This window comes from Mus caroli, chromosome 7 (genome assembly GCF_900094665.2).
Source record: "Mus caroli chromosome 7, CAROLI_EIJ_v1.1, whole genome shotgun sequence".
NCBI classification, from domain to species: Eukaryota; Metazoa; Chordata; class Mammalia; order Rodentia; family Muridae; genus Mus; species Mus caroli.
The window spans coordinates 120,936,644-120,958,580 of record NC_034576.1 but is presented as its reverse complement, the minus strand read 5'-3'; the positions used below and the strand labels follow the sequence as shown (position 1 = coordinate 120,958,580).

Sequence of the window (21,937 nt, the reverse complement as noted above, 5' to 3'; positions counted from 1 at the left end):
GGAAGAGAAGGCAGGTGGGTCTCTACAAGTTCCTGGACAGCCTGGTCTACATAGGAAATTCCAGGCTAGCCAAGGCTATATAGTGATTATTGGCTCCAGGATTCAGTAAACAACAGCCTGGGTTTTAAAGTTTGAGGCAAGACACTTAAGGCAAAGAAGAGAGTGCTTTTTTTTTTTTTAATAAGACAGAAAAATTTTAAACCTTTTAGCTAAAGAGAACTCCCTTATGGGGAGTCGGAGCCCCAGAGCTGGAAGGGAAGGGAAGGTATGCACCACCCCAGGGAACAAGCATTGGACGCCATGATGTCCCCTACACCAGGCCCCCCTTCGCAGACTCGGGTCCAAACTGCTGCCCAACTTGACAAAGACTTCCTACAGGAAGCTATTATCTGGGCTCCTCCAACGGGGACAGAGTTCTCCCAGTCACCAGGTCCCAGTGATTACAATAAGGATATCAACCATCCTTTAGGCAGAACTGTGTGAGACTCGCCAGGGGGTTACGTTCCCAGAGCAGCTCGAAGGCCTCTGGGGAATGTCCAAGGACAACCACCTAGCTAACAACTGTCCCACTGGTTCTGATTCTGTTGTCTTCCCTTCTACTTAATAAGTACATTAGGTGACAGGGTAGGCTGGCCCAGTGGGCAGGCAGAAGAGAGGAGCTGAAGGGGCCAGAGTTGGAGGAAGGGCTCCCCAACCTCCTGCTATAAACAATTTCAGGCTCACCCACTCACTGTTTTTGTTCCCTTTTTTATCTCTGCTAATCAAGCCAAAGCAGCAGCTAGGAAGTCAGCTTCACGCCAGGTTCTCCCAGCATCCCTCAATCCTACTGGTTACTGGGTCCTTCCTGGGCTGGCACACTGAGCCATTTACCCTGAACTTTTCAGCCCAGGGACTGGACTGCTCTTCCCTATACAATCCACCCTTTGGGCGTCCTGGCTGCTGTACCTGGCTCCCCCCACCCCCTCTTCCTTCCTGCCTTCTCCCAACATGGCTCAGGGTCGTGTCCACTCTGTGCTCTCCCAGATGTCTCTGCCCCTGGCTGTGCTCTCCCACACAGCTACAAGAAGCTTTTTCCCGGAACAGTCATGTCCTTTTCCTTTCTTTCTTTTTCATTCCCTCTCCACTTTTCAGACAGTTTTCTATCAGTTACTGCTATCAATACCTGAGAAGACAACTTCAAAGAAGAAAGAATTATCTTCACTCAGTTTCAGAATGTTCAATCCAGGGTCACTTGATCCCTTGTGTAAGGACAGGACACCATGGGAATGGGAGTGTGTGATGGAGGGAGGCTCTCACACATGAGAGGCAGGAGAAAGAGGGGTGAGGAAGAAAAGGACTCAGGGTAAGCACAGCTCCCAGAGTGCACGATGGCCTACTCCCTCACCAAGCCCTACCTCTGCTTCCACCCCTTCCCAGGACCACCATCATAGGTGGCATCCATCAGTGACTAATTCACGTCACACCTCAGAGCCCCTATAATCTGTCGTTAGAAAAACCTTCATAGACGCACTCAGATGTGTGCTTCACTGTTCAGACATCTCTCAATCAAAGCAAGATTAACTACCACACAAGCCAATAGTCTGAAGGAGGTTCCTGCCACTTACAACTGAAAGCATCCTTACAGATGTGCACCCCCAAACTCAGGACTGAACCCAGGATCTTGCACCTGCTAGCACTCTGCCTCGTCAGCCCTCAATTCTTTTTGTCCAAACACTTATCAGCTGCTCAAAGAGGAGGCGTCTTCTACAGCTCCTGTATAGGTGACATGATGTTACCAACACAGTAGCGCTCCCTCAGCCTCTTGGGGCAGGGTCTTCCTCAGCCTCACCACCATATTTTACCTGCAAGGACACTATCCGTCCCCTGCTCACGTGGCCTGCTTCCGACCTCAGGCTTACAAGGAACATGTGTTTCTTTGCTGGCTGCTCTTTATTAAGTAGATGCAACATCCTTAGTGTGATTCTATTTTCCAACAGAGGCCAATCAAATGGAGAGAATTTGCCAAAATCAGTGAGGTGAAAGGCAATGGAGCGCGAATATGAAAACAAGGATATCCTTGGGTGTCTCCCCAGGGAAATGGTGTTTTATTTACATACAGGGGACAGCACTTTGGGCACAGGAAGCCACCATCAAGCTCTGACTCAGGATGAGGAGTCAAGCTTCAATAGACTCAAATGGTTAGCTCTGATATTCCTGGGTTTAAAACCCACCCCAGATTTCAAGCAGAAACGCACACTGGCCCTCACCTGTTCCAGAGGAGGAGCAGGTACTCTGAGGCGCCCTTCCCTTCCCCGGGGAAGCATCCTCCAGGATGGGAGTCTGCACTGACCCCACGGAGCGCCTGCTAGGCGATCTGGTGACTCTCGGCCACAAAGCCTTCCTCAGTTGTATGGCACAAGAGAAGCAGAGTGAAGGCCCTGGCTTACTAACGAGCAGCATGGCTCCTGCACAAGGCTACATCTGTGCTTCTGTCCTCAAGGAAGCCTGTGACTTAGCAGAGGCCAGAAGCCTCACTAAAGGTGCACAAGACTGACGGGGCAAGGGCAGAAGACCCACTGTCTGGAAGGCCTGTGAGTGCTGAAGCCTCTGTGTGGCTCCATGGGATGCATTCTCCAGAAACCAACAACTGAATGAAGTAAAAGCGCCAAGCTGTGCTACTTCAGAGTGAGGCTAAGGGGCCCCAGTTGTCTCCCATTCACCACAGCAGCCTAAGCCTGTGTGGGTCACAGAGACAGCTCTCCCTCTCAGGCCTTGGCCAGCTCACACCCAGCTCAACTCTTTAACAAGAAAATGAAAATACACACACACACAGACATAGAAACAGAGACACAGAGTCACAGACACACATTCGCGCGCGCGCGCGCGCACACACACACACACACACACACACACACACACACACACACACTATAAAGCCAAAGAATTCAACACAGGGAAAAGCCTGTCTCAAGTGACTGAAAAAGGCCTGGAGCCTCCTTCCCAGCTGGAACTGAGAAAATTAATCCAGAAAACCAGTTCACTTGGGTAACGACGACCTTAAACGTCCCCTAATTAGAACTGTGGTAAGTTGGTCTACTTCAAAATTAACTTTCACCAACAGCCCTGCAGCTCTCATCTCTGTGGAAGAGCTGTGTCCTCCAAGTAGCAGCTAAGAGCAGATGGGTGCTGGAGAAGGAGCCTGCTAGGAAGGCAGGCAGCCACGTCTGGGAGCTCAGCATACCCGACACAGGTAGGCCCGGGCGTACACGGACACGAGTGGGTCTCCGATCCCTCTGATCATGCAGGTTAGTCGGGGCAGGCACTCTGAAATCCCCCTGTGGGAGAGAGGAGTGCAGCGTTAGTTACATTCTCCCTGTCCTCACTTCCATGAGAAAACCGTATTATCCTAGATGTAGGGGAGGGAATCAAACTCCTAAGAACAAATCAAGGTCAAAGTTTCAGCTTGCCAAGGCAGTGTAGCCAGACTTTCCCTGTGGGTACAATTTAGTAAGGCTTCCCCATACATATCCCTATCTGTGGTCAGGCTTATGAATTTATTTCTCTGATGTGTTTGAGACAGGGTCTAACAATACAGCGCACACTGGCCTCAACCTCTCGATCCTCCTGCCCTAGCGGCGGGGTTGTAGGCATGTGCTACCCACCGACCCAGCCACACTTTACTTACTTTAACAGTTTTATCCCCAGCCTGGCTTTCCATCAACTGCTAGCCACTTGATCTACAAGGGTCTATATGGATCACTGTTTGGCCCTGGTTCAGTGTCCTATGTCCCATCTTTCTACCACCTCAGGCTAGCAGGAGACAGCCACCCCCAAACCCACCAACATGACCTAGGATTCACTTCTATGACATGCGTCCTTTCCCCCAACCCTCCTTGGATAGGATCCTTGCCCAACTGGGGAGGTAAAGATACCTATCTCTTTGGCATCTATAAACCATCCCAGTCACCCCTAGCTCCGTATTAAATGGTTTCCTGTGGGAGGGCCTTCCTTCCTCAGCTCTGAGAATGGCTCTCAGAATCACATCTGTGAGAAATGACAGCAGCTGGCTGCCTGGGTCCCTGGAGCCAGAGCTCCGGATCCCTCATCATCTTCACCATCATCACCAGCAGCGGCAGCCCACACAGCAAGGTGCCAGCCAGGTCTGCTCCTGTGCCTCCCAGTGTCATGCGCAGAGTTCGGGGCCCACATGAACTCCTCATTAGGTCCATGTTCAGTAGAGGGGGCTGAGGCTCAGGATGGAAAGAACTTACTGGAGACCCACAAGGCCAAATGCAGGTGGAACTGACCTCCTGTGAGCTACACACTGCCTCACCCCCCACCCTTGACCTTTCCTCTCTGTTCATTAGATCGGGATGAAAATGCCATCTGTATCTTATCCAGTTTCCACACGGTACGTGGGGAAGACACACGGGCGATGAGCATGGGGTCACATACTACAAACTCATGGCCAGTGCATCGCTACCATCACACTGCTATCGCGTGCTTCTGCCTGGGCACGCGTGTATGAGCTCTGCCTGGGCACACGTATATGAGCTCTGCAGCCATTCTACAGCTCCAGATGAAGAAGGGCCTTACGTTTTGGAGAGGAACTTGTTACACTTCAGGATGGATGCTTCCACATAACTATAGAAACATTCTGTTAAGGAAGACACGGTCCAGATGGCCTGTGCCCAGCCAGACAAAGGCAATTCCAAAAGGGAAGCAGAAACACTTAAGTAAGTTTTAGGCACGAGGACGCCATGATGGCCCCTGACAATAGAGAGAACTGAGCTGGAGGCTGCCGGGTTCTCCACAGGGTTCTCCAAGCTCCGCACTTAAATTTAAGTTTTGGAAAATGCTGCCTGTTGGTTCATGGCTCTGTGCTGAAATTTAAAACAAGTTTTCAGCCTTCATATCAAAGCCCCAAGGGGCGCATGGACCTGAGATAACTAAGATGCTGTGTGTGTAGGTCAAAGTCTCCATACCTCAGCACTATGTACTGATGCAGAAGAGCAGGACCTGCACCCTCCAGATGGTTCATCAGCTGCCACCAAGACGGAGAACCAAGAGTTGGGTTCCCAGCGTCCTCAGGGTGGCTCACACTCAGCTCTAGGAGATGCAATGCCTCTGGCCTCCGAGGGTGTGTGTGTGTGTGTGTGTGTGTGTGTGTGTGTGTGTGTGTGCAGAGAGAGCTAAAAACAAAATAAATCTTTTCTGAAACGAGGCACCTTAATGAAGGTAGCATATGAATGTTCTTCAAAGGAACAAAAGCCTGATTCATGCATCGTAACCAAAGTGACAAACAGGAGAGCCAACAGGAAGGAGTGAGATCCCAAGCAAGGATCTCTCTAGTGTAGCTGCCGACCACAACAGAAGCAGGTGTCACTGGGAACTTTAGGGCAGCCCATCCCGTGGCTGCCGTCACCAGCACTCCAGCCCATCCCGTGACAGCTGTCACCATGTCACCAGCACTACTCCTCCCGCCCGTCATTAAAATAAAATAGGATGAGAAAAGGATACAATCTTGGAATGAGTTCCCGGATGGAAGCGATCTTGAAAAACCAATTCAGGCATGTCTCCTTGGCCGTGTCGTTCACGTTCTCTGGAGAGAAATGATCTGTAACGCAAAATGGTTGGTTGGTATTGTGTCCCAAACTCTGGCTTTTTTTTTTTTTCTTTAATCTAGTCCAACTATGTAGGCTTAGCTGCCCTGAAACTCACAGAAATCTGCCTGCCTCAAGCACCGGGCTTAAAGGTGTGTGCCATCACAGCAGGCCTGTTCCTGGATCTTTATAGCTGCTGCAAGTCCAGGGGCAGAGAATGAGGAGGTAAGAGTCCCTCCAGGCCTTACTGAAACAGCAGCAGAAATGGCACCAGGGTGCGCGCACATACACACATACACACACACACACACACACACACACACATTGGAAGACACCAGCACTATGCCCTGTTTCAGCAACATTAGCTAGATCATATATCCGCTCAGTAGCTCTCCATCTGCTTCCAGAGTTGGGAAAACAGAGACGTTCAGTGACTTGCGCAGGACACCCAGGAAGCCGATTAGAGTGTGAGCCAAGGCAGCCCAGCTCCGTGGCCTGCGTTCTTTGCCACCACATGTTGCTGACCCAGGGTTCCTTGATGTGAGGAGCAATCACTGAAGCAACAGCTGATAACCACAGATGCACCAGCACCTGGTCTCACAACAGGAAATGTGAACAGCGCTTTTACCATAAAGAGCCAAAGCTGAAGGTTAAGTTGAGACCTGAGCCTGAGCCAAGCGGCCACCTCAACCCTGCTCCAACACTCCAGTCCCCTGTGGTCACAATGCCAGCTTATGCCAGTATCAGCTCCTTTTCTCTTTACTAATACAACCCTGACTTCTCAGCTGGCCACTCGGCCATTCTAGCAGCTAGGTATAATCATCTGACTGAGCCGGGGCCCCAGAACACAAACAAAAGTGCAATTTCTGTGAAGCATCTTCAAGAGGAGGTATTTGTCCTGCTTTGTTCCCTCCTGTCTTACTTAAGAACAGATATGAAAGCTGGAATCTCTGCAGCTACATTGACCCAGGACCATATGAAAATAGCCAGAGTCGAGATTCTTGGCATTGCCACCAGCTTTACCTTCCTTGGTAGGATTTTGAATAGTCTGGCTCTGCAGCCAGCCTTAATCTTGATATATAATCTTTGTTATTGATACCACAAAGTCACCCTTCAGAGTTGTGGACATGGCATACATTTTCATAAGGAGTGGAAGGCTAAGACAGGAGGAATGCAAGCTCAAGGCCACCCTGACACACACACAAAAGGCTGAAACCTTACAGCTCACATGAAAAACACAGACACATACATACAGAGACATATATACACACATATACAGACACACATATACACTTACATACACATATATACATGAGATACACAAATATACATCTGTACACATACACACAGAGACACACAAACACAAATACATACAAATATACACACAAAACACACATATACATACATGTACATACACATATGTTCAAACATACATATACACATGTACATATACATGTATGCATGAAATACATATGCATATACACACATGTACATACACATATACAGAGACACATACACATACATATCCACAAGTTATATACACATAAAAACAGGCATGTACACACACGTGCGCACACATACATATAGTAATCTCACACAATGACAGAGACTACTTCCAGGTCGAGAGAGAATTACGAAATGGACTATGTTACACAAAACTTTAGCACAGCATAGAAAACTCAACAATTCCAAACAACAGATTCCGATCCTTCATTTGCTCACCAGAAAGGCCTTTAGAAGCCAACAACAGATAGTGCGTGAGCTTTCAGACAGTGCAGAGGGCAGAGCCTGCCCTCAGGAAGCTTGCCAGTGGTGGAGACAACTAACAGGAAACAGTAACCAGGTAAAGCGGTACGACAGCAGGTAATGAGAACCTGGGAGGAGAGGGATGGACAGGCATGCAGCGGGTGGAGGACTAGATAAAGGAATCAGAAAAGATCTCTGCACAGGTGGCACTGAGCTACAACCCGAGTCACAAAGGGAAGCCACCATGCATAGATGGAAAGGCAATGTCATCTAGAAAGGGACACATATGCAAAGGCCCTGAGAGCAAAGGGTCCAGAGAGCAGCCTTGTGACGAGCTGGCAGGGAGGAGCAGCCTGCTCTGGTGGCGAGGTGGGCACAGAGGGTGCCCCCGAGGGCTTTCCTAAGTGCAGAGGCAATGCCCTGAAGGCTCTGGGCAGAAGAGAGGCACAGACAGGACTTACTTCATACATTAGCACTGCAGCTGCAATGTGGGGAAGGGATCCAGGACTTGGAAACTAATCCAAGAAGAGCATTGCACATAACAGAGGGGCCCCATTCCTTTTCCACATAACAGAGGGGTCCCCCCATTCCTTTTCTTTCTTGTAAGTACTTTATTTTTTTCAACTCTGAACTTCTGAAGATGTTTTAGGAGAAGGAAAGAGACCAATCAGACTAATTTTCTTTCATTGCCATATTGACTAAGGTCCCTGCCATCCTGATGTGACTAGAGTCAGCCTTGGGGACAATCAAAGATAGGGTTGCTGAAATGATCCACAACACAATCAAGTGCTAGGATGTCTCCCAACTAGGAAACAAAATGACTTAACTAAATTTAGGGTATGTGTCTTCATTTTTTACTTATATTTATTATATTTTTTATATAATAAGTATATATATATTTATTTTTTACTTATATTTATTATATGTTTTATATAATAAGTATATATATATATACACACACATGTATATATATATATATATACACACACACACACATACATATACATACACACACACTGGATTAAGAAGGGAGTGGGGGGACAATGAGATGGCTGACAACCTGAGTTCAATCCCTGGACTTCACATAATGGAATGAGAAAATTGCGTCTCAGAAGTTATCCTGTAACCTTCACAAGCTTGCTGCTTCGGTGTGGGAGGAAGGATTAGACAGAACCCTTAACAGCCAGAGAGAGAGAGGAGCCGTGACTAGGTAATGAAGATGGTGAGCTTCCAAGATGGCTGGCTTCTGCTTACCCTCCTGTCAAAAGCCTCACAACACAGAAAAAAGGCCTCGAGAGCAACCTCTCTTGCCACCAGGATCCCCACTGGTGGGCTAAGTTCAGTGGACATGTTTACACGACAGTTGTCTAACTTTCTTCAAACTGACCAGCCTTACCTTAGTAGAAGACAGAGGGCTGTTCTATCTGGGTGCCTGTTGTTGTTGCATCTCCTCACTTCCATCTTCAACTGCTGATTCTGTCTGCCCCTCTCTGTTGTGTTCCACATTCCTCTGCTGCCACCTGCCATGCTCAACATCTTCCCTGCCTTCCCACTGTTATCTGGCAGTAACAGTAGCACGTGTGTGCCTTGTCTCCTTCACATTATAAATTAATGTCAAAACTGTTTAAAGAAGTGTGGGGGAGGGATGACTACAGAGTAACACACACTACTTTTCTTCAATTTTTTCCTTTTTTCTTCTCTCTCTCCTCTTCCTCCTTTTCTTCCTCCTTTTCCTCCTCCTCCTCCTCTCCCTTCTTCTTTTCCTCCTCTTTTTTTTTTTTAAAAACAGAGCCAGTCTTTCACCATGTAGTGCAAGCTAACCCAGAATCCATGATCCTCCTGAGTGCTGGGATTACGGTATGAGCCACCGAGCCTGGCCTGGCGTGTACTTGGCATAACCCTAAGATATCCTAGCATTCTCCAAACTCAGGAGAGCTAACCACCGTTCAAACTCCTGAGGGCAACAAGCTCAAGAATTAGTGTCTCCAGTCCGGGAACTGATTCAGACGGAAAGAATGAGTGCAAATGTCACCAGCTTCCTCCCCCACATAATTCTTCAGGCAGAATTCTGCAGAGAAATTCAAAGCTTTCCTCCTAGTTTTAGTTGAGAGTCATTCCTCAGTCCCCTGATGGACGACTGTGGACCAAGTCTGTCCTTTCCCTTCTGGGCTCTCAGTACCAGAAGAAAGCATCAAGGGAAGATGTTAAGGGAAAGGAAAACACAATGACCAAACCAACTGCAAGAAAACAAAGCCTGGGCTAGCCTGGGCAACATAGCAACCTGCCCCAAAACAAAAACAAAACAGACCCTGATCTGTACTGCTCTCAGCTAAAGTAAAATATTCAAGTTAAAATTGCTAACTACTATATTCAAATGAGGAAAACACCCTTTGATGTTGTTCTTGAGTTTGGGTAAGACCAATTAGGGATTTTTTTCCTTATTTGGGCCTAACATGTTGTTTGGGGAAATGGCTGTAGTAGACAGAAAGTCAAATGACTCTGAGGGTCGGGTGGGCCATACAAACAAACGTGTTTATTTTGAGACAAGGTTCTAATAAGTTAGCCCAGATTAGCCTGCATCCTGCCTTAGTCTGGGGTTCCAGGACTACAGGTGCCATCGCTAGCCAGACTCCTTCCAAAAGTTCGTTCTTCATAAGCATTTGCCTATGAACCAATGTAAGAAGCAGAAAGGTGTGGGCCACTGTGAACATCTGAGGGGGTCAGATGCCCTCGAGCTACAGTTATAGCTGGTTGTGAGTCCCCATCTGGGTCCTCTGCAAGTGTTCTTGACAGTTGGCCCATTTCTCCAAAAGCACAGACATACATGCATTTAAAAAAAAAATCTGTTGTTGCGAAAGAAAACATACAAGTTTAATTCTGGCAGTCGGCTGAGGTTTGATGCCCGTGAACCACATGCTGAGCGTACATTCAATAAATAAATGTGTATTTCCCAGACCCCTGGCCAGCAGAGATGATTTTCCCACAGGGCTGGCCTCTGTGAGACTTTCTGAGCTCCTAAACTTACCAGAAGGAGACACTAAAATCTTGACTACAGTGTGGGGGGTGGGGTGGGTCGGGTTGGAGGCACAGAACTGCTGTACGAGCCACAGAAGGCTGAGGAGGTACTGCTAACTACACTAACGTGCAGAGGCCCAGACCATCTGGAGCACCAGCTTAACCTGGGACCAGTCTGAAAAGTTATTAGTGGCTTATATGGCTTTTGATGTGCAGTAAGTCTTATAATCCGGTGTCTTTTGTCATTTCTTTTTTTCTTTCTTTCCCCTTTCTGCAGTGTTGGAGATGTTATATAAGCACTCTATCACTGAGCTGTATCCTCCTCAGCCCTTGGGGGTTTACAGACAGGATTTCACTACGGAGCCCAAGCTAACTTTGCACTTACAACCCTTCTGTCTCCGTCTCCTGAGTGCTGCTATAGGCTGAATTCCAGGCATGTTCCTCCACGCCGAGCTACCTAGTGTCTTTTCTTTTTATACTCCAAACTCATTTCAGTTTGCCAGCCACATCTCAAGTACTCAAGAGCAACACGGGGTTGGTGGCCACTGGACCAGACAGTGCAGGCACAGCTGTGACCCTTCTGCACTGGGCCTGCCCTTCTATGGCGAGACCAGGTAGCTCCAAGGGCTAAAGGGCTCATCTAGACCTAAAGCTGTGTACAGCTGTGTTTCCTTCTGAGAAACGTTTGTATCAAAGTTTTAAGGAGATGGATAGATAAATGGGCAGGTGAGTAGATGGATGGTCAGTGTGAAGACAGATGGGGGTGGAGCAGGGGGATCAGGAGGGCAGGTAAACAGATTGGGGAGGGGGGGGGAGATAGATAGAGGATGGCTGAGAGGGTAGATGGATGATATCTGGGTGGATGGACCAGGAGGGCCAGGGAAGGGAAAGAGGAGGAGGGGGGAGAGAGAAGGGAGTGGGGTAGGGAAGAAGGAAGGGAAAAGGTTAAACTATGGGTCACTGCCACTATCACTGTCTCCTTGTCCCTGGGCAAGAACGGCTGCCAGGACCAGGAAGAGGGATGAAATGACAGCCCAGGCAGCCGCTGCAGCTTGTGTGAGCTAAACAGGGCAAAGGAAAGGAAGCCATAGCTGAAGATGCTGCATCTGAACGCATCGCCACGATCTCCTGTGACAACACAAGTCCATCATCCACCTGTCCCATTAGAACCTCCTGGGAATTTAAAATTGATTGGCAATGAATTTAACGCCAACATCATTTATGTATAGGCTGAGGAGCTGGGGCATCTGCTACTATTGATTTATCGGACATCCCTTCATACATACACAGTTTTTACTTAAGCAATTTGCTTCTTGGAAAGAAAGACCCATATGAAACAGGAACATGGCTCTGAGCAGCAGCAGAGAAGTTGACCTGTAGCCAGGTCTCACTCCACCCTCTCCCCCTTTCCTGCATTCTAATGACTTGCCTGCTTGCAAACCTTCTGATGGCTCTGGATGACAGAGACAACCAGACTTCAAACACGTTTCTTTCAACACACTGAATTAAAAACCTTATCCATTTTCAATAAATCCCGATTTGATTAAAACCGTCTAATGGTGGTTCTGAGCAGGCTGGTGACATTACCTGGCAAGGCACTGCGGCTGTCCACACACATCGAGTAGATGCGCTCATAGACCAGCTTTCCTAGGAGAAAAAGACATATGGTATTGACATCACACACCACAGGAGCAAACACTAAATAAATGTTACTAATTAGAAGCAGGAAAATGGCACCTGGCAGCAGGCATTAACTCATGAGTGTATGCTGCCACCTAGTGGCACACACTTTTAGCTTTGGGATTTTTTTTTTTTTTTTTTTTTTTTTTGCTTTTTAGTGGGAAGGGAAAAAGAGCAGATGGCAGGATCACAGACACATCCTGGAAGAGGAAGCTGATTTTCACACGAATTCACAGGGTTTACCTAGGTAGTTAGGTTAAAAATAATTACAGAATGTTGTGGCCCTCAAGATTCGGGTCAGATATTCATTCTCTGATCTCACTGACTTGACTTCTGACCACAGGCCACTTATTTACGTCTGTTGGCCTAAGCTGGGCATGGCTGGAGCTGAATCCAGTGTAGGGCACTTTCTGTAAAGTGTGGGGACGCCTCCCTGCTCTGGCCCGAGTTCCAGGTTCTTTTTCTCTTCTCACTCAGGTGCTGATCGCCTCTGGCAGGGTGGTAGCTGGGAACGCACAAGCCTGGGCCTGTCTTAGAGCTTTGAAAGTCAAAGATTTGGGGAATGTGACTAGAATGTGAACTTTGGACCACATCGCTGCAAATTCTTGTGCGTGCTCAGGTGTGGAAGACACTAATTATCGGAGTATCTAGAAATGGTGGCCAGTGTCTGCTAGACCAATACTTCTCAGGCCAGCATGCGGCAGAGCCCTGGAGCCCCAAAGATCACCATCCAGTGTGAGGTCTCTGTCCATCCCAGGGGCTCCGGCAGAAGTGGTCTGGGTGCAGCTAAGATATGTCAGAGATGTCAGTGTACAGTCAAACTGAGAAGCCCAGCTTAGAACCTCACCCTACACACACACACACACACACACACACACACACAAACCCTGCAGACTCTGGAAACCTCATAGAATGTGCTCCAATGCCAGTGCCCAGGCCCACTGCCTCTTTTCCTTCCTATGGTTTTCTAACCCAGGATCACAAGGGTGAAGAGAGAGAGGGAGACATTTCCTCTCTGCCACAGGGATTAGTCCATTGGGTCACACTGGACAGAGGCACTGCTTGTCCCTGAGCACGCTGAGGAACAGCATACCGAGGGAGGGACTCTTACAAACTCCTTTACTTCCTATACAGAAGTCTGCCACCTCTCTAGAAACAGGAAATACACCTCACACTGTAAGCAGCTGCTAACTATGTCATTTCTGGCCAAATAAGTTGTTTTTCTTTTGTTCAGGTGGTAGACACTGTTTGGGGAAATAACCATCTCGGCTAGAGTTCATTCTGTATGTGTGTGCGTGTGGAGGGGCGGATGCATGCACTGCTCATGTCCATGAGCAAAGATGAAGGTCAGAGGAGAATGTTGGGTCTCCTCTATGACTCTCTGCCTTTATTCTTTTGAGTTGGGACTCTCATCAGACCTGGAGCTAGGCTGGAAGCCACCACGCCCCAGTGACCTTTCGGCCTGTGCCTCCCACAGCAGTGGGTTTGCGGTGCTCGCACAGCTAGCTCCACCCATCCCTCATGTGGATCCTGATGATCTGAGCACTGGATCTCACGCCTTCACAGAAACCTCTCACTCGATGAGCTGCCTCCCCAAGCCTTGGTTCTTTTCCTGACTAGCTTCTCACACATCGAAGACACCGTGACTGAAAACTACAGCGGTGACAGTGAACATGTTCTGAGCATGAGCTCTGTGCCCAGCACTACCCACAATTATTTACCATGTCCTGCCAGCAGCTCTTAGGAAAGAAAACTGTTCTGTGTCCCTTACATGTCCGTTCAGGTAGTTGTCTCCAGAAAGTCTGTAACTTTAATTTTTTTCAAAACATATTTTAAATGATGGTTCTTAAACACTTTAACCTCTCTGCTAGCCCACCACCAACCAGAGGTGGTGGAAAAGAAAGGATATAGGGGAAGTGGACCTGTTTAGAAAGGTTCTTTAGAGCAACTCCCATCTGTGTTGTCTGGAACTCAGCAGTTCAGTTCACAGGTTGGCAGCGGCAGCTTGATCCACCTGCAAACACTTCACGGATGCACCAGCAGTGCAGTAGAGTCAGAATAACAAACAGGAATCAGCAGTGGTGGCCCTATCTAGCAGGTACAGGCAGGCCCCAGCCTCAGCAGGAGTCAGCATCAGGAGGGATTTGGACCAGCAGGGACATCAGGAGAAGTTCTCAGCTGTGCCTTTCTCAGGAAAGCCGAGATCAGCAAAGATGCAAGATCAACAAGCGTTGCGCAGCTAGCCCTACCAGCAAGCCACCTCAGCCTTCGTCACTGTCCACTGAGTTCTATTTAGTCTCCCTCCAAACATCACGTGTCCTCCATGGGTCTTGCCTCAGCACATATGTCTGTCTCAGCTGACATCACTCTGCCAATCAGCCGGAATCTGAGGAAGCAACAAAAAAACTGCAGCACACCACCAGGTTTTTGGTGTGTTTCTCTATGGAGTCCGGACAAATGGAACTCAAGAACACGTGTAAGGTGGACCAGTACATGCGTGTCATTAGCGAAGAACCCCTCACCACGGGTCCTTTCATGTGCTAGCGTCAGCAGAGCATCCTCTCGCCAGTGTCTGCTTCAGTTCCTTCATGAGGCTGCCTGAGCCTTTCACCTGTGTCCACTTCAAGAAAACTCCTTTTTTGCTCCAGCAAAACACCAACCAACACAACTGACTCTCCAAAGAACCCTTAAGTTTCCACCTCAGTGTCTCCTGTGCACCATTTCACAGGCAGAAAATCTGAATCTCAAACACATGACTGAAGAAGAGGCAGCAGCCAGGGAAGCCAGCAGTCCGCCTGTGCCTATGGCCTCCACTGAAATGCCTGTCATACTTCTGTTGTGTTCATGCATCTCTAGATGCCTGGGCCGTGTGCCCTGTGGTCCTGAACTGCAAGATGCTCCAACCCTAGCTCACCATGCTGACAGCAGAGAGACAGGTCTGTTAGAACAGCACATGGCAAGACTGGCCACAGGACTCAGGATTGGTATCCAGACAGGGCAAGGCTCTCTCCATTTTTAAAAACTGGAGATGTGTAAGCACCGCCATGACCACGTCCATTGATTGCCCTTTCTCTGGCAACAACAGGAAATGTTTGTGGGCAATCAACTCAGGCACTGGAAGTCAGCCTATGTCACTGCCAGATATCATGACCCGAGCCAGGCCAGTGAGGCAGAACCCAAAGGTCTTTCCACGCTCTGGGACCATCAGCAGTAATGCTGATAGAAGCAGAGAACACAGTGTGAATCTTGAGAATGAAGTCATCCCAAGAGAAAGTACCAGAAAGACAAAAAAAAAAAAAAAAAAAAAAAAAAAAAAAAAAAAAAAACCTCAATCACACCAAGTCCCTAGATCCAGCTGTACCTGAAAGCACTCTTGGATCTCCAGCAGGCTAGAAGGCTTGTTGTTGGAAGGGTTACAGACAAGACATGCTGTGCTGTAAGCTCATGGACTCTGCTTTGGTAAGACATGAATGCCTTCATCTGACCTCCAGCTCTCAGAAGCTCATCTGTAGGTTCCTTCTGATGCCTCTACACTTTATTTACAGCTCAGAGTGTTGTTGGGCCAGGCAAACTGTTCTGCTTCAACCACCCACTGCTACACACCAGGCCAAGGAGCCCCTGGGCCTTCAGATAGTCTCTTCGCCTAGAACTTTCCACTAAGCTTAAAAGATCACTCTGTCTGGCTTGGGGAGGCAGCTCATCGAGTGAGAGGTTTCTGTGAAGGCGTGAGATCCAGTGCTCAGATCATCAGGATCCACATGAGGGATGGGTGGAGCTAGCTGTGCGAGCACCGCAAACCCACTGCTGTGGGAGGCACAGGCGGAAAGGTAAGAAGTATGAAACCAGGGTAATCCCAATGATCTCAGAGACACTGTGACTGCCATGTAGGAAAGACAGATCTGTGGTGACTGAAGACACAGGGAAATGGGCAAGCCGGGGAGAACTTCAGTGCATGCAGAAGACGCCTAGGTGTCCAGATGAGGAATGTGTCGTGTCAGTACCAGTTCCTGAGGCAGACACTGCAGGGCAGGGAGAGTGCAGGGAAGAGAGGCTGCGCTCCTGCTATGGCTCAAACCTTCACTGTTTCCTCAAGGCCCATCTGTAAAAGGTGTAGGCTCCAGCACTGTTCTTGGGAGGTGTGGTCCCTTTAAGATAGAGGCAAGTAAACCTTACAGGCATCCAGAGCAAAGCCCCTTCTTTGTACCTTTTTTTTTTTTATTATTACAAATATACTAATTGGGCCGGGCGTGGTGGCGCACGCCTTTAATCCCAGCACTTGGGAGGCAGAGGCAGGCGGATTTCTGAGTTCGAGGCCAGCCTGGTCTACGGAGTGAGTTCCAGGACAGCCAGGGCTACACAGAGAAACCCTGTCTCGAAAACAAAACAAAACAAAACAAAAAAAACAAATATACTAATTGATTCTTTATATTTTCAGAGGTTATTGTATTAAATTGTCTATTGATAGTACTTTTGTGACTGTAAATACTTGGCTTTTTCCATGTGGATTCTCATGTTAGACTTTAATTCGCACATGTGAACTGAACGCTGATCCGTATTTTTTACGACACCCGAGAACTGTTACACCTTTCATTTTATCTTTTAGGGAATCCCCGTCTTTCCATTTTTTCATGTAAATTTTTGCACAGTTACTTGTTAATATGTAAATGAAGTTTTAATTGCTATTGTTTTATATAGGATTGAAAGAAAATTAACTCCTTGATTAAAAACAAATTTATCTGAAAAAAAAAAAAAAAGATAGAGGCAAGTATTTAAGCCACCTAGAGCTCCCCTGGAGGCAGCTGTGAGACTCCAGCCCTTTGTTCCTCTTCTACTTCTGGGCCATGGAGTGGATCTGCCTGTCACACATTCCTGCCTTGCCGCAGGCCCGTGAAGTGGAAACTTAAGGGTTCTTTGGAAAGTCGGTTGTGTCAGATGGTGTTTTGCTGCGGTAAACACATGAAGGAGGTTTCCCTGAAGTGGACACAGGTGAAAGGCTATGGCAGACTCATGAAGGAACATTTCCTGCAGGGGACATAAAGTGAGAGGATGTTCTGCTAAAGCAAGCACACGAAAGGACACGTGAAGGAGTCTTCCCTAATGACAGGCATGTCATTCCACTGTGTAGCTGCGCTCCTTTGGTGGGGCTCCATAGAGAAACACACCAAAACACTTCTGGTGGTGTGCTGCGGCTTCATGCCACGTCCTCAGACTCCGGCGGATTGGCAGAGTGATGTCAGCTGAGACAGACACATGTGCTAAGTCAAGACCCATGGAGGACACGTGATGTTTGGAGGGAGTATAAACAGAACTCGGTGGCCAGTGACAGAGGCAGAGCTTGGCTTTCTGGTACAGCTAGCTGTACAATGCTAGTGGGTTCCGTATCTTTACTGATCTTCGCTTCCTTAAGAGAGGCACAGTCGAGAACTTCTGCGTTCCTCCTGGTCCCTCCTTGTGACTTGTGCAGAGCCTGAGGCCAGGCTGTCTCTGCTAGGTAGTGTCACCACTGCTGACTGTGTTTGCTATCCCGACTCTACCTACCTGGGCTGCTGGTGTATCCGTGAAGTGTTTGCCAGTGGATGGAGCTGCTGCTGCAGACCTGTGAACTGAGCTGCTGATTTCCTGACAACACCGATGGGAGTTTGCTCCTAAGAACCTTTCTAAACAGGTCCACTTCTAAATAGGTCCCGTTATCCTTTCTCTTCCACTACCTCTGGTGGATGGTGAGCTAAAAGGGAGGTTAAAGCATTTAAGACCCATTATTAAAAATAAGGGTTAAAAAAAAATTAAAGTTGCAGGCCCAAGTAAACTTTTCCTCCTCATCAACTGACTACCCTAAGCACTTGGTTACGGTGACAGAATGAGACACACAGTTCCCATCAGTGCAAGTGTAGGTGCCCTGGAGGCGGCAAGAGACCTGAGCTTAGCCAGGACACGAGCTGCTAACCCGCCGATGTCATTCATCATGCTACTGGCCTATGTGAAGATTAGAAGAGAACATTCAGGGCTTTAGTAAAGACGCCCAATGCAGTGGGCTGGGGAGAAAGACTCCTAGTGCCCAGCACACAGACATCCAGCAATTAACTGAGTATTTCAAATGGTAAGTGTAGAGGAATGTGAATGTTCCCAACAAAAGGAAGTGACGGATGTCTAAGGCAATGAACACACATGCCAATGACCCTGACTGTCACACATCCTACACCCGTGCCACACTGCGTTCTTCAAATCCAGGTAAGTACCATGCGTCAGTCAAAATAAAAATGTATCCTGTTACTTTTTTACATATATATATATATATATATATATATACACATACAGCATGCTAGTCTACATACAAAACCTTTTACATATTAATATAAATATATACAGCATGCTATTCTACATACAAAACCTCTTGACTTTACAAGCAGGAGAAAAAGAAGTCACAGAGCAGACCGTTCTCCCTCGTGACGTAGTGACGTACCCCAAAGGACTAACGCGATAGCAGAAGCCAACGTAAGCAGCTCTGGCACTACCTTCTGACAAAACAAAGACATTTTCTAGACACTCGATGGCTATGGCACTTACCAAACGTATCAAGGATGTCGGTGATAAGGACAAATTTGCTTGGGTAGAACTGAATAACGCTCGTGTCCGACAGCAGCTTTGAACACTAGAAAGAGAGAACAGGAGAGGAAATTCACTCTGGGTGCCTCACTTGGAGAGCCTCTAAGTGTGGAAAACTGATGATCTCGGAAAGCAAGTTAGCACAGAAGTGGGTGCCCAGTCCCGGGTCAGCCTCTCCCACAGGGCACAGGCACGAGAAAAAGCTTTCCTTACTTTTATTTTAGATCTTTGTGTAGATGGCTGTTTTGTCTGCATGTGTGTGCATGTACCTGCTGCTGCCAGAGGTCAGAAGAGGGTGGCAGATCCCCTGGAATTTGGGTTATAAACGATTGTGAACCATCATGTGGATGCTGGGACTCGAGCCCTAGTCTTCTGGAAGAACAGCCAGTGCTTGTAAATGCCGAGCCGTTCCTACACTTGTACTTTTCCTTTGTGTGCTTGTGTTTGTGTGTGGTATGCATGTGTGCATGCAGCTGTACACCTGTGTGTGTGCACATGGAAGTCTAAGGAAGATATGAAGAGTCTTTATCCACCTCATTCTCTTGAGGCAGGGTCTCCCCGAGCCTGAAGCTATCTATCACTTTTAGCTAGGCTGACTGGCTTGCTGCCAATGATCTCCTAAAATCTGCTTGGCTCTGCCCCTCAGTGCCAGGGTTACAGGAAGCCCCTGTCACACCCAGCTTTCTTACGTGTGCTGGGGATTCAGACGCAAGCCCTCTCATCTGCATGGCAAGTGCTCCTGCAGGGTCCGCCTGCTCCCCAGACCCACCACTCGCTTTTGACAAAAAGAACCAGGATGCTTACAGAGCCTCCTACAGAATGTTCTGGAAAGCTTGGCTCTGAGAAAGCCACAAGTTTGAGACTTAGGAAAACTTTTCTGAAAGGATCCTGCTTATCTGCTGAACCAGGCAGGGGGATCTCTGAGTTTGAGCCCAACCTGGCCTACATAGTGAGTTCCAGGATAGCCAGGGCTACGCTGAAAAACCCTGTCTTGAAAAGTAATAATGAAGTAAAAAGTGACAGGGGAAGACAGCTGGCGGCTTCCGAATATGCATGTCCATGCCTGCACAAACGTGCACATTTATCAATTCAGAAATAAAAAATAAACTGGACAAAGAACTGGACTAAAGAAAAGGTCCATAAACACACATCTCTGGTGATCAGGGCATGCATGTGGTGGTCAGGATATCCAGCAGGCTCAGTCCCCTGGACACGTATTTTCACTCTGGCTCTGGCTCCCAGCATCTAAACCGTGAGAGTGGCCAAGTTTCTCCTCTGTGTGACATGCCTGTGCATAAACAGTGTCTGGCCTGTGGAAACCCTCTCACAGGGGCAGGGAGCCATGTGCTATTAAAGCAAAGATGTTTGTGTTATTGCAGCGTTTGGATGCATATGGAATTACAGCCCCTGCTGTCTTGCTCTGTGATCTTCACAGCCCTTTATGAGAGTTCCCAACTTAAACAATCACTCGCAGGGATTCTCGGGGATTTTAGGGCTCAGAAGAAAAAAAAATACAATGACCCCCCAAATCCCAGAGACTGTTTACATGCAGACCCCATGGGTCCTAGGAAGATGACAACTCCCACCTCCTCCTCCACCACTGCCATGCAGGGCCCCCTTGTCCACACACAGCTCAGGCAAGGTTCCAGATTCCACCCAGCTGGGACGTCCCACACAGCTGTGTGCTGACCCCACCCCCACTCCCACAAGCTGCTCTCATGAACATGTGTTTTAGGAAGGATGAGGAAAAAAAAATTTTTTTTTTAAATCCAAAGTTAAAAGTTGTAAGAACCTCTTAAAGTAAAACTACCTTATAAAGTACCATTTTAAAGGTCATGGTCCTATTTCTAAGACTTTTCTGGTGAGACCGGGGTGTTAAAAGTAGACAATCCCAAAGGACACCCACAGTCTCACCAGCTTGACTGCCTGAACATGAGCTGAATGAAGACGAGAGATGAGCTAATGTGGAAAGAGAAAGCTCACTGGGCTTCGATCCTCCACACAGAACCACAGGCAACAAAGGAGGAAGAGTCTGCCCCAAGGAAGACACAGCAATAGGCTAGCCAGTACAAAAATGGTGTATGTGTGTGTGTGTATGTATGTATGTGTGTGTGTGTGTATGCATGGGAAAACAATTTTAAAAAGAGGTCGTGAATCTGAAAGGGGGTAAGGAGGGGTATATGGGAAGGTCTAGGGGGAGAAAAGGGAGGAAAAAATATAATTATAATTCTAAAAACTAAAAGAAAATTTTTTTGGTTGGTTGGTTTTTTTTTGGGGGGGGTGTTGTTTTTTGGTTTTTGTTTTGTGTTTTGTTTTTTTCGGGACAGAGTTTCTCTGTGTAGCCCTGGAACTCACTCTGTAGACCAGGCTGGCTTCGAACTCAGAAATCCGCCTGCCTCTGCCTCCCAAGTGCTGGGATTAAAGGCGTGCGCCACTACTGCCCGGCAAAAGAAATCATTTTTAAAAATGAAGAATCTCCAAGGAGCTGCTGGGGAGAGGGCTCAGTGGGTAGAGTGCTTGGCACGCAAGCATGAGGACCTGAGGTCCGATCTCCAGAACTCCTGTCAAAAGCCAGGTTTGGTGACAATGTATCAGCAACCCACACTAGGTGGGCAGAGCCTGCTGACCAGACAGTAGATATGAGAGATAAAGAAAGGTTCCATTCGAGACTCTGTCTCTCAAAACAAGGGGGGTAAGCAGCTGAGGAAGGATACCCAGCCAACATTAACCTCTGGCCTCCACGCAGGCACGAACGTACACACGCACACACGCACGCACGCACGCACGCACGCACGCAGATAAAGAATCTCCAGCCAAGCATTAAAGAAGCAGTATTTGTAACAAGGGCTCTGCGAGAAGACCATGCCCAAAGGCAAGCATGCAGCATCCTCATCGCCTCCTCCTTTGAGATCCTAATGAAGTAGGCTGGGTAGAGCTTGGGCATGAGGGGCTCGCACAGCTCCCAGGCTCAGCCTCCCCTGCAGCAGAGGTTGCGACACACTGCTGTTCACTGGCTGACTACTGGCATGGGACTGTGGCTGAGGTACCTGCAGTCAAACTCATCACCATTACTGGAAAAACATTGAAATGGCAGTGGGTGTTTTGTTTTGTTTTGAATGACATTTAATACTGGCTGTTTGCTGGGACAATGGCTCAGTGGTAACGCCTGAGCTCAAATCCCCGAAATCTGAGGGATCCTACAGCAAGACTGAAGGCAGAGGAAGAACGCCCAGAGCATGGGCCAGCTAGCCTGGCATGCAAACGCAGCGCAGCAAGAGAACTTGTCAGAAATGAAGCGAAGACGAGGACTG

The 21,937-nt window shown here is 48.0% G+C and overlaps 1 protein-coding gene across 1 annotated transcript in view; it reads right to left on the bottom strand.

Moving 5' to 3' along the window:
• Positions 1-21,937, bottom strand: part of Vps35l (VPS35 endosomal protein sorting factor like) — a 100,325-nt gene that overhangs the window by 62,383 nt on the left and 16,005 nt on the right. The window contains exons 8-12 of the mRNA XM_021166497.2: positions 18,588-18,672; positions 11,931-11,990; positions 5,500-5,596; positions 4,576-4,623; positions 3,221-3,314 (exon numbers count right to left, since the gene is read on the bottom strand). Of these exons, the coding sequence (XP_021022156.1) occupies positions 3,221-3,314; positions 4,576-4,623; positions 5,500-5,596; positions 11,931-11,990; positions 18,588-18,672 (384 nt within the window). The remainder of the gene's footprint in view (positions 1-3,220; positions 3,315-4,575; positions 4,624-5,499; positions 5,597-11,930; positions 11,991-18,587; positions 18,673-21,937) is intronic.